This window comes from Quercus lobata, chromosome 1, assembly GCF_001633185.2.
Source record: "Quercus lobata isolate SW786 chromosome 1, ValleyOak3.0 Primary Assembly, whole genome shotgun sequence".
Lineage (NCBI taxonomy): Eukaryota > Viridiplantae > Streptophyta > Magnoliopsida > Fagales > Fagaceae > Quercus > Quercus lobata.
Genome location: NC_044904.1, coordinates 23815881 through 23828936, shown reverse-complemented (window position 1 = coordinate 23828936; position 13056 = coordinate 23815881). Strand labels below are relative to the sequence as shown.

The 13056-nt window shown below is 33.8% G+C and overlaps 1 protein-coding gene across 3 annotated transcripts; it reads left to right on the top strand.

The window, feature by feature from the left end:
- On the top strand, positions 1-12469 carry LOC115984111 (probable LRR receptor-like serine/threonine-protein kinase At1g06840). Of its 3 annotated transcripts, none has more exons than XM_031107032.1 (21): positions 1-252; positions 591-783; positions 1458-1608; positions 2145-2216; positions 2378-2449; positions 2708-2851; positions 2934-3005; positions 3102-3173; positions 3355-3429; positions 4006-4074; positions 4244-4312; positions 4494-4565; positions 4910-4996; positions 7053-7121; positions 7277-7782; positions 8353-8508; positions 9027-9310; positions 10317-10368; positions 10596-10846; positions 11395-11529; positions 11956-12469. In XM_031107032.1, the coding sequence occupies exons 2-21, from the start codon at positions 678-680 to the stop codon at positions 12298-12300; spliced, it is 2859 nt and encodes a 952-aa protein (XP_030962892.1). In that variant the 5' UTR covers positions 1-252; positions 591-677; the 3' UTR covers positions 12301-12469. The 3 variants fall into 3 exon arrangements, with proteins under 3 accessions (XP_030962892.1, XP_030962884.1, XP_030962898.1); XM_031107024.1 differs by lacking the exon at positions 1-252 and adding an exon at positions 259-416; XM_031107038.1 differs by lacking the exon at positions 1-252 and adding an exon at positions 483-501.
- Positions 12470-13056: the final 587 nt, after the last annotated feature.

Sequence of the window (13056 nt, the reverse complement as noted above, 5' to 3'; positions counted from 1 at the left end):
CCTCTTCCTACTCCCTACCACAAGAAGCCAAGTCCACTTTCAACGACCCTTTCTCTAATATATATTCCCAGATTTTCCAACTTTTATTATGCATTACTGTCCCTGTTATACGTCACTGAACCCATCAAAAGAAAGAGTGGCTGCTATTAATATTATCAACATCATCATCATCATCTTCGCTAACTACTACAAATTCTTGATGAACGCTCGTTATGGAGACTTGGTCACCAATACACCACCACCCATCACAAGGTCTAATCTGAATATATATATATATATATATATATTCAAATGCAGTCTATGAACTATTCAACCTGATACAAATTCTAGATAGGATTTCTAAGCTTTCACCTTTTGTCAACCTTAATATATGCACATGTCGAAATCAATTTTGCCGCTCAGTTTCTTCTCAAACAGTATGTAACGAACACCAACTTTGAGCGATTCTCTTACTTGGTTGAATTATTCATTCATTCTTTCATTCTCTTACTAATTGAAAAGGTTATTTATGTTTCTTTCGGGTGAAAACTTAAATTACTTTTAGGATTTATTTGTGTTGAGTTTCCATAGCTTGTTTCTTGTAATTATAGGCAGAGCATTCAGATTCTACCAGAAATTCTAGTCTTTCGTACTAGTAAGAGAAATTTGGGAGCTTTGGTGTCCTATGCGTTAGCAAGATGTATCTTTCAAGAGTTTGTGGTTATGGATTATTTGTTGTTGCATGGCTGTGTTGTTCTTCACTGCTTATCGATGCTCAGAATCTGCTAACCAACCCGGAAGAAGGTGAGTTTGCTTTACTTTGCCGTTCTTTTTCATTTTATGATTCACAAGCTTCTTTTGCAATTGAGTTCTTGAGGGCATGCTTATTTTCTCTGAAATTTTACTCATATACTCTCTAAGTCATTTTACGATGGTTACATGTTTAAATTCACAATTTCTTAACGACTAAAGCATTAGAGACAATAGGTAATTTATTATAGTATCAAAGTAGATGGTCCTGAGTTCAATCTCTTGTCTTTTCTCTACCTCTCATTTGGAAGTTAAAAATCTTATGTTCAAACTTATTGAGGAAAATTCTAGGCCCACACGCTAGGGGGTTGTTAGAATAATGGTTAAATGATTAAATTCCCAATTTCCTAACATCTTAAGCTTTTGGGAAATTCATTAATTTATCATTTTCTAGTAATTTCACATATCAGATATTCAATTCCCCCAAGTTGGGAGTGATTAGTGTTTCTTATAGTTGAACTATAATAGTTATTCAATTCATCAATTGTGTATGTTCAAAACTTGGGGCTGCACATAATGTTGATGCTTTTTTTTAAAATTGACTTTGCTTTCCTTTAATGCAGAAATCCTAATACTAGAATTATAGAAACATAAGGACTAGAGAAGCTTATGAACTTTCTAAATTTAATGTTGAAGAGACAATGATTAACATTTGTATTAATTTGCAGTGAAGGCATTGCAGGCCATCAAGAGCAGTTTGACGGATCCCTATAATAATATTAGTAATTGGGATCAAGGAGACCCATGTACATCAAATTGGACAGGAGTTGTGTGCTCCAATAAAACAGTAGGCGATGGATACCTACATGTTCAAAAATTGTATGATTTTATCTTTTCCTGCTTTTAATTCTATTTAGGAGCATAATTGATGTGAATAGTGTAGCATGTTTCCTTTCACATAGAAAACTTTTTCTTACTTTATTTCTTTTGTCCCCCTTGCATGATGAGATATATTATTCCACTTTTATATCTACTCGTATTAGTTGGTGCAGAGAACAAAATTCCTTGGTTCTGTAGTTCATTTAAGATTAAAGAAATTTATTAGAATTGGATCTATTTGCCACAATTTTCCAAATGATCACTAGCAGGTCTTAATGAATTTAAAATCTGTCTTCATGATCTTCTCATTTGTCCAGAATTAATAACTAATGATTTATTATACAACTTATTGCCCACAGACTCAATTGTTATCTCATGCCTGGCATTATGTTAGATTATACACTAGTCACAAGTTCACATATAAGAGTGTCAAGCTTTGATAAAACCTGACTATTAAATGCATTGCATCTAGGCATTTCTAATGAAGATCTAGCTATGGTGCTTTAATAACTTTCTTTTGGGATTCTTCTCTGCAGGCACCTACTACAAATGAATTTGTCAGGAAGTTTGTCACCAGCGCTTGGCCAGTTATCAAATTTGACAATATTGTATGGCAAAGGATGTCTGAAGTCTTATTTTTTGTGCTACAAATATCTTTATTGGAATCATAGCTTTTAGATACCTCTTGCAAAATATTCTAAAATCCGATGGTTTTGCATTTGATTTATATATCCTACTGATATATTTTTCTCTATCTACTCTTTTGAAGGGATTTTATGTGGAACAACATAAGTGGAATTATACCAATGGAGATAGGCAATATAACATCTTTGGAACTCTTGTAAGTTAAGCAGCTTCTCTGCTGGTTGGATTAGATACTCAACAATGTTATAAGATAATTATATGCCTATACTCTTAAGAAATGGAGATATGCCACTTGTTCATGCATATTTAAAGTCTTTGATCTCTAAATAATATAGGAGATAATCCTTATCAAATCTTGACTAATTTACTTTATAGCATTTTTCTGAATTCTTGGTATTTGAATATTGCAGTGCATTTGCTTTTTCTTTAACTCTGTAATATTCTGTGAATCCAGGCTTCTGAATGGAAACCAATTAACAGGTCCCTTACCTGAAGAGCTTGGTTACCTCCCAAATTTGAAAAGACTACAAATTGACCAAAACCAAATATCAGGATCAATACCTAAATCATTTGCAAACTTGAACGCAACACAGCACTTGTGAGTGTGTTTCTGTTCTGATGATATATTGTCTAAAATCTAATCTACTATGACTAACCCTTCTACTTCTTTTTGTGAGCAGTCATATGAACAACAATTCAATTAGTGGGCAAATCCCAAGTGAGCTATCTAGATTACCAAATCTTCTTCACTTGTAAGTCAGTATTTGGCCATGTTCTTATATTTCATATGAGTCATCTGTCTGTACAATCAGTGAGAATATTAACCATCTTCAATTCTGCATCTGCAGCCTTCTTGATAATAACAACTTATCAGGGAATCTTCCACCAGAGTTCTCCACAATGCCAAATTTACGAATACTGTATGATTTTTACTTTTCCTAGAGCATAAATTTATTTTTGTTTATCTCATAAATGTCTTTACATGTATTTATAAATTGCTTTTTATCTTGAACAAGGTTATAAAATCTAAATTTTCATTTTTCTATTAGTTAAATTTTTTTTTTCGAGTTTCTTAATGGTTTCATTTTATTTGTTTTGCAGTCAACTTGATAACAATAACTTCAATGGGGCTACAATTCCATCTTCTTATAGCAACATGTCTAAATTGCTGAAGTTGTAAGTTCATATTATTATCGTATCTCTGTAACTAGGTCCCAAAAGTAAAGGCAAGCAAGGTGCTAGCCTTGAAGTATAAGGCTGAAAGTTTTTATTTATTTATTTGGCTAAATAATACAAGAAGCTCTGTTTTCCTCTAAAATGCAAAACTAAAACGATGAGGAAAATTCTAGCAAAATTAAATGTAAGTATATTATAGATAGAATGGTATACATTTTGTTGTGAAAATACATGAAGTGTTCCATCATTGATTGAAAAGGAATACAAATGGGAAGTTACTCAACTTAGAAGTGTTAGTTGGCATGAAGGTATTTTATTGCATTTTTCTAAAACATCAAGGCCACTGGTAGACTGAACAAGCCAGGACTTCCTGATTAATTCTTTGCTGTTTGATATTCTACACCACTCTGTATTCTGCTCAACTTGTAAAGAAGCTAGATTGTCTTGATTAGATATCCCAAACCTTTCATGTTCTCCATACACTAGCGAGCTAGCAATCAAGTAGTATGCGCATTCACAAGTAACATGGTATTTCATGCAAGATTGATAATATTTGTGTTTGGTTGGATTTGCCAGGAGCCTTAGGAACTGCAGTTTGCAGGGACCGGTTCCTAATTTGAGCCAAATACCAAACCTTTATTATCTGTAAGTTGCTTTATTTTGTTTTCCTTTTTTAGTTTATCTATGATGATCAAGTATGGCATATAATTCCAAAAAATAAATGCACCAAGCTGAATAAAATTTTCTCTTTATGTTATCAAAGACAACTCCACTAGTTACTTATACTTTATATTTTACTTTATATAAACTTCAGAGACCTCAGTTTAAATCAGCTAAATGGAACCATACCCTCAGATAAGCTTTCGGGGAATATGACAACTATGTAAGATTCTCCATCTTCTGAATGACATGTATCTGATTTTTTTTTTTTTAATTTAATTTCTAGGTATTACAAAATATTTACTGACGTGTCTTTCAGTTTTGAATTTTTTTTCTTTTTCTTTTTTGAGTAGATTTTGAGATAATTTATACCATTCTGAAATCTATTATTTGAATGATTTCAGCTTGTTATCCAACAACAGTCTTACTGGAACAATTCCCACCAGCTTTTCGGATCTCCCTCGTCTTCAAATATTGTGAGTAGTCTCCCTTTATTTTTCTTCTTGTGTTTATTTATATGGTTCAATTTTATTGTAATTATTTCATATTTATTTTCTTCATATTCATTTAAATTTGAACCAATGAGCTCTAGCTCAAATGACACATCCTCTTTTTCTAAAAATGGGTGGAGGGTAAGGTTGTTTGATCAAAACCCACTACATGTGTGTATAACTTACTAATAATTTTTTTTTTTTTTCTAAATTTGAGTTTCTGCTGATCTCAACCATGAGATTGTAAAGTAACTAGATAATATCATTCATTAAATTAAACTGTTAATGAAAGAAACTGGATTTTTTTGATAAATTATTCCCCTTGGCAGGTCAATTGCAAACAATTCATTGAGTGGCTCTGTTCCATCCAGCATTTGGCAAAATAGGACTTTGAACGGAACTGAGAAACTTACAGTGTAAGACCTGAACGACAATGTTTTTGTTTTTTGATGAATGAATAAATCTTTCCATTCGACAGTATATATTTTTACAACATTTACAACCTGCAAGGAAACTGCTATTCCTAAGAAACACAGCCAATTGCTACACAACTAACAAGAATAAAAAGCCAGTAGATGGAATCCTCCATGAACAACAGAGGACTCTATTCAAAGCAGTATGCTTGATATGTTCACACCAAAGAAACCTATATCTAATGTCGGCAGCTACAGCTTGCAACAAATCTTCCCCAAATCTGTCTCTCCCATTTTTTTTCTGAGTATTTCAAAAAAGCCAAAGATAGATGGTAGCTACACAAGCTAGTTTACCATTGGTCTTTTGAAAATTTCTACCTTTCTACTTCTTTAAAGCCCAATCCAACTCCTCATCCTAACCCCTACCTGCCTAAAAAACATCTACATCTGATTCAGGAAACCCAACATCTATCACTGCTACATTCTCCAGCTCTACTTGCACCCCTTGATCATCATACTTTTCCTCCTCTAGGTCATCTAGCAAGGAAAATTTGTTTGTAGCGTGAGCTTTCCATGAGATATCCACTCCATCTCCACACTTACTACTCATAATGTTTCCCTCTTCAATACTTTCCTTTTTCTATTTGAATCTTCAATTGATCCATCATCATCAGTGTTCTCTTTCCCTACTTGCCTCTGTGCCTCATTAGACTCCTTTGTTGCCATAACTCCATTGTCCTCTTGGGACATGTTCTCTCATTATTTTCGAATACCTTACAATTAATTACCACATTTCTATGGCTCCCAAGGGTATTCCACCTCAACATCAGTGAAACCACCAATAATTAAAGCAACACTGACCAACCTCACATACCCCATCGTCAATTCTTTATTGGTGATTGCATCCCAACAACACTTGCAATACAAATCAATGATTCATGCTTTCAAAATTTAACAGGAATATGATGGAAGTTTTCCCAAATAAGAAAATTAGTTAACGAAGGACTAAATAACTGAATTCCTGGTTCACATCACCTCAGCATCAATGGCTTATTGATCATATGACACTTGCAACATTCTCAACTCCTCATCCGGAGACTTGGCATTTTTGAATTTGCAAAAAACAAAAATCACATGTTCAGCAGACATCACTTTAACAGCACCAAAAGATTGCCATAGTTTCTAAAACCTAGAAGAAAGGAGGAGCTTTCTCCAAAAACTGTCCCACAAGACAGTTTGTCCACTTCTTTATTACCTCTTGAACCACCACTAGTGGTGGCCTAAAAATATTTTTCCCATCTATCTTCTCCAGTAGAAAAAAGCTTTAAAAATCAGTATTAATAGGCTGGTTGACACAGATTCCTCCAGTCCAAACCTTTCTTCTTAGAGGGCTTCAGTACTCCTTATAATCCCAATCAATCTTCGCCCAATAACTTCTCACTGGTTTTCCACCTCAGCATCTAGAACAGAAGCACGTGATTAACCCTCCTCCAACTCAGCATTAACAAATCTAGAATTTTGGCCAACGAACACTTGGGTTCCATTCTTCTTGTGCTCAATCATTCCCCCCAAATCCTAACTGTTATTCTGTTTCCCTCCATCCCGAGCCAGTGAATACTTTTTGGGACTCAAAATCTGACACACTTGGCCAATCACATTCTGCTGAGAATCAAGAACTAATAGTTGAACTCTTGCTCAAGCTTCCAATCAGATTCTAATTTGGCTGTGCCAAGTACCTCCTTGCCTTAAGAACCACCATGTGTCATCAATCCGGGAATCATCCTCATCAAATCCAACCAACATGACCGACAGCATATTCTGTGATCGTCCATTTTTCATATGACCTGAATGACAATGTTTCTATTTCCCTTGGTTAAATGATGGGGGGTTGTGTGCATCAAACAAATATCTTGTTCTTGCATTGGTACAAAATAAAGTTAATTCCTTTTTTTTTGGTTACAGCATGGTCTTCTGTAAATTTAAAGGTGTAACCTCCTGGGTTGAATTTAATAAATTTTGGATTTTCTAAGATACGGCTTTTGGATTTTTTGTATTGCAGGCAGTTGCAGAATAATGGGCTATCAAATATTTCAGGCACTATTAATCTATCTCCAAATGTCACTGTCTGGTTCGCCTCTATACCTCCCCCCATTTTTGCTTCATAATTACTTTCATAGTAAAAGATTGTGGATGTGATCTTTTTAGTTTTAATTTGCTAGGCGTAACAGATATAGGACATTGATATGATCGTGTCACTTATTTTTATTTTTTTTCCTTTTTCAGGCTTCAAGGGAATCCCTTATGTTCGAACTCCAGCCTATCCCAGTTCTGTCGTTTTGAAAGTGATGAAAATAACAATCAAAGTTCAACAAATACGACTTCTGTTTGTCCAGCTCAAGAATGTCCACCCCCTTTTGAATATTTAAGTTCCCCTGCATCTCCTGTGGCTTGTCTCTGTGCTGCCCCCTTATTTGTTGGATATCGGTTGAAAAGTCCTGGATTCTCAGATTTTCGTCCATACATAAATACATTTGAGGAGTACCTGTCATCTAGTCTTGACTTGTTTCTTTATCAGCTGTACATTGATTCATTTTTCTGGGAAGAAGGACCTCGACTAGGAATGAACTTGAAGCTTTTTCCTGTATATGGAAATAGCAGCACTACTAAGTTCAATATGAGTGAGGTTAATCGAATCTTCGGGCTGTTCACATCATGGAACATTGATGATAGTGACATTTTTGGACCCTATGAACTTATCAGCTTCCCTCTACTGGGCTTCTATAGAGAAGGTTTGTCTTGAAACACTTTTCTAATATGTTTTGTGACAGAGCTTTATTGTAGTTGGAACTAATGCTTGTTTAGCTGCTGAAGATTGCACAACTTTTTTCTCCAATTTTTTTGACCTATTCCTTGAAATCTACTATACTTTAAAGACAATCTTTAATCTTGTGGCATTATTCTCTATTGTTTGAATTCATATTCTGAGAAATGTGTAGTATGTGTGTGTGGGTGGTACATTAAAGTGAAAATCACCATTTCTTTTGCTGCCAACTATGTTGAAGACAGGCCTTCTAGTGTAACATATACATTTGCACTACTGGATCTGTCACATAATTTAATAACTGCAATTCTCTGTTCAAGATGATTTGTAATTTTCTGGGCAATTAAGTTGTGTTCTATTCTTCTATATTTATCAAGAAGGGCACTTCAAATTCACACCCTATGTCACTAAAGACTTGACCCCAAGGATAGATGAACTACTCATTCACGTCTTCTCTTCTTTCATGTATTCATATATGAGAGAATAATGCTGGATAATTTTCATTTTCTTGTGCTCATAGTTTTCACTAATGTCACAGAGAATTCCAACTCAAGTTCTGGTTTAAGCAAAGGCGCATTGGTTGGCATAGTACTGGGGACCATTGCAGGTGCAGTTGCATTGTCTGCAGTTGTTACTCTACTGATACTGAGAGCGCATGTAAGGAAGTACCATGCAGTTTTGGGAAAACGTCGTTGTAAGTATCTTTTGTTTATGAAGTTAGGGTATTCAGGTAGATATGTCATGATTTTTAACTTTGCCTGTAATTGTTACCATTCTACATCCTGATTAGGCCTGTCAATTAGGCTAGGCTGATGCTTTTCCAATTACAAAGGCCTCAGCCTGGCTTGGTCAATGTCTTAGCCCTATCTTAGCTAATGCTGTAGGGCAAGCCTCAGCCAAGTTTGGACTGGGCTGTGAATGGAAACATTATTTAGAGATTAAAAATTTAAATGAAGAATTCCATGAGACTTGGTTGCAAACTGGCTCAAACCACCTCTAAGTTTGAAGAACAACCAGTCAGTAATTATGTTAACAATTTTTTTGGCTTGTAAGATGAAAAATGTGTGTGTATCTGTTAGCATAAGCAAAACATTCTGATAATCAATTATCATTTTATCAGTAATTTTAATATAAATGGGCACATCATCTTTATATGCAGCACCTGTCACTATGTTTTCATTTTTAACATTGTACCTGTATTTTAATATGCAGTCTCTAAGGCCTCCATAAAAATTGATGGTGTGAAGGATTTTACTTTTGAAGAAATGGTCGTGGGTACAAACAACTTTGACAGCTCCGCTCAGGTTGGTGAAGGAGGGTACGGAAAGGTTTATAAAGGAATTCTAGCCGATGGTACAGTTGTGGCCATAAAACGTGCACAACAGGGATCTTTACAGGGTGAAACAGAGTTCTTGACAGAGATAGAATTGTTGTCAAGGTTACATCATCGAAACCTTGTGTCTTTGACTGGATATTGTGATGAAGAAGGCGAGCAGGTACTTAATCTCATCTTGAAGAGAATATATATATATATATATATATATTGATTATATAGATGCTTTTTTTAAATAATTGCAAACAATACAAGAAATCAAACTCAATCTAGATTTCTTCATTAATTAGGTATTATTTCTGATGCAGACCAAACTAAAACATGCAAAAATAAAATTGAAAGACAGGACAAATAAAGATAGGGAACCTAGGATTCAGTGGCTGGAGTTGTTACCACCAAACCATTGTGACAATTTCAATAGAATTAAGAAAAATGTTATGTCCACAACTTTTTCACAATAAATCTTATGTATTAGGTTATTACGGGTTGTTATTAGTGGGGTAGAAAAATAATTTTAGTAATAAGTTCAAATTAGAATCAATAATAACTAACCACCTATAATTTGTTGTTAAAATGTTGTAGACGTAGCAACTCTCTTTTCTAATAGGAGTACAAGACTTTGCTTATATAGACTATTAAACCCTAATCTTATGTATTAGGTTGTTACGGGTTGTTATTAGTGGAGTAAAAAAGTAATTTTAGTAGTAGGTTCAAATTAGAATCAATAATAACTAATCATCTATAATTTGTTGTTAAAATGTTGTGGACGTAGCATCTCTCCTTCTTAATAGGTGTACAAGACTTTGCTTATATAGACTATTAAACCCTAATCCTAACTAAAGTTTTAGACCGTAATTGATTTATTACAAAAATAACCTTGCTTCTAAAAAATAAAATACCCAGAGCTAAAATAAAATTACTAGTAACCAATAAAAATCATATTGACTACAAAATTAAAATTAAAAGTGCATCCCACATCAATTTGACTTTAAATATGCATACAATACTTAAAAATAAAATACCAAGAGCTAAAATAAAAATACTAGTAACCAATAAAAATCATATTGACTACAAAATTAAAATTAAAAGTGCATCCCACATCAATTTGACTTTAAAAAATGCATACAATACTTAAATATCTCCTTTCTCATGTGAGTATTGTTTTGCAGATGTTGGTCTATGAGTTTATGCCAAATGGTACTTTAAGGGATAACCTTTCTGGTACGCCTTATATTCATTCTTTAAGCTTGTGTTTTATTGATCTCACTATAGTTTTTTTCGTAGAGTATGAATGCAAGTGAAAATTGAAATATAAAATTTGTGACAGTAAACTTTCTCCCCACCCACCACCTTTCTGTCATTTTTTGAGTTAAGCAGAACCTATTTACTTCTCACATTCTACATATCATTCTAATGACTTATAGTGATTCATGTTTGCAATAATACAGCTAAGTCTAAAGAACCAATGAGTTTTGCCATGAGATTGAGAATTGCCCTAGAATCAGCTAAGGGCATCCTTTACCTACATACTGAAGCGAATCCTCCAATATTTCATCGGGATATCAAGGCCAGCAATATATTATTGGACTCTAGGTATATAGCAAAAGTTGCTGATTTTGGACTTTCGCGACTTGCACCTGTTCCAGATATTGAAGGGGTTGTGCCTGCTCATGTATCTACAGTTGTGAAGGGGACACCAGTAAGACTCTTATTGTTGATGCTTAACTAACAGAATTATAAACTTTGTATGAGTCTAGGTTGATGAGTGAATTTTCTATAAGGTTGTATAGGCCTCTCTCCTATATTCAAACGAAAAGTAAATTTAGGGTCACAAGTTAATAACCTAAGCTAACATATTATTTATGACATCAAGGTCCAACCACCAGTTGAACCCAAGTCTGACTAGAAAGCCAAGAAATTATCTCTTTTTTGGTTCTTTGTTCAGTCTAATTTTTAAAAATATGGTTTCAACATTTGAAAATCTATCATGGGCTCCTAACCGTTAAAAGAAATAAAAATAAATTGGTAATTGTGTTGGTCATTTCCATATTTGTTAAAATTATTAATTTAGCAAAAATTCTTGTTATCTTTATAAAAATAAAAATAAAAAGTAAATAAATGAAATTGATTCTAGATGAAATAGACTTAATAATGTCGTAGATGCAATTGGTGTCTATTTCTTTTCTTTTCTTTTTTGAACTTGATGTCTATTTCTTTATTTTCTCATTCTCTACATAAAATTTGCAGGGTTACCTAGATCCAGAGTATTTCTTAACTCGTAAACTCACAGACAAAAGTGATGTTTATAGCCTTGGTGTTGTATTTCTTGAACTCCTAACTGGGATGCATCCAATCTCACATGGCAAAAACATTGTTAGAGAGGTAAAACATTATAGACCTATTTACCTTTGATTCAATAGGGCCCGATAGTACATTGGTACATCAGGTGATTGGGCATGATAGGAAAATTGTTTTTCTGTAATTTATTACTCATTATTTATTCAGGGTAGATAGAGAATAGCTTTTAGTTTGTCTCTCTTCTTTACCTCCTGCTATATTTCATTTTATACTATGCATGAATATTGAAGAGAGATATCCTCATTTGCAATTTTCAGTTTTAAATTAACATTGAAATTCTTTTAAAATCTTCATTTTCCCACCTTATGCCAAAAATTTATTCAATTCTATTAGATTTATGACCACTTTAGATTAATGTTCATATTATTTGATCCTTTAGATACAATGGCTTAATTTTTTGTAATAAAATCTCTTGTAATTTTTTTTATACATTGGTTTTATCCGTTTCAGGTTAATGCCAAGTATCAATCTGGTATGATTTTTTCGGTTATTGATGAGCAAATGGGATCTTATCCTTCGGAATGTGTGATGAGATTTTTGACTTTGGCTCTCAAGTGTTGCAAAGAAGAGACAGATGCCAGACCTTCAGTATTAGAGATGGTTCGAGAACTTGAAATTATATGGAATATGATGCCTGATTCTGACATCAAATCAGCAGATCCTATGGTTACTGATGCTGAAAAGGTAGTGACCCCATCAACATCATCTTCTACAGTGAAGAATACTTATGTGTCATTTGATGTATCTGGCAATGACCTTGTTAGCAGAGCTGTTCCATCCATCACGCCTAGATAAAAAACATTTTCGATAATTGATTTTATTCATTTTGTATAATTGATTTATTGGAACCTGAGGTTGCTAGTATCTAGAAAATTTGAACTGGGAATGGTCTTTACAACCACCTTGATTATTGAGGTTGTGTAAAGTCTCACTCTGATTGATCTTCATTACAGTTTTTTGTTTTTTTGAAAAGTGATATTCTTACTACTTAAGAGTACTAGGTGGTGTAATATTGTCAGTTTAAAAACTAACATCACACTATACAATATAAACGGAGTTGTAGTGAAATTGTGAAATATGATTAATAAGAAGAATATTATTGTGCTATCTGATTCAATACAAGGGGACATTTCCTGCAATTATAACAGAAAAATGATTGATTGAAGTGCTTTCTTTGAAATCTGGCTTCACATACACATTGAAATGATCACAGAAGTGGTCTTCTTAGCAATGCAGTCTTGTTGTCAAGAGATATATACAAATTGTGTGGATTGGCATCAACAAAACATTAATAAACCAACAAACTTAAGTGTTCTTATTAGTAGAGATGGTATTAGGTGTAACAGGTATGGTTGTGTCCCCTCTCATATAAGGTGGATCTTAAACGTGTGAAACTCACCCCTAGGTCGGACACAACTATCCTGTTACATAAAATACCTTTTTCCTTATTGGTGGTCAATTAGCACTAAATCGCCAAGGGATTCCTAGAGGCCATCCAATATTAGATTGGCACGGTTCTTGGGTTATTTGGATCCAGATTAATAAGTCCCA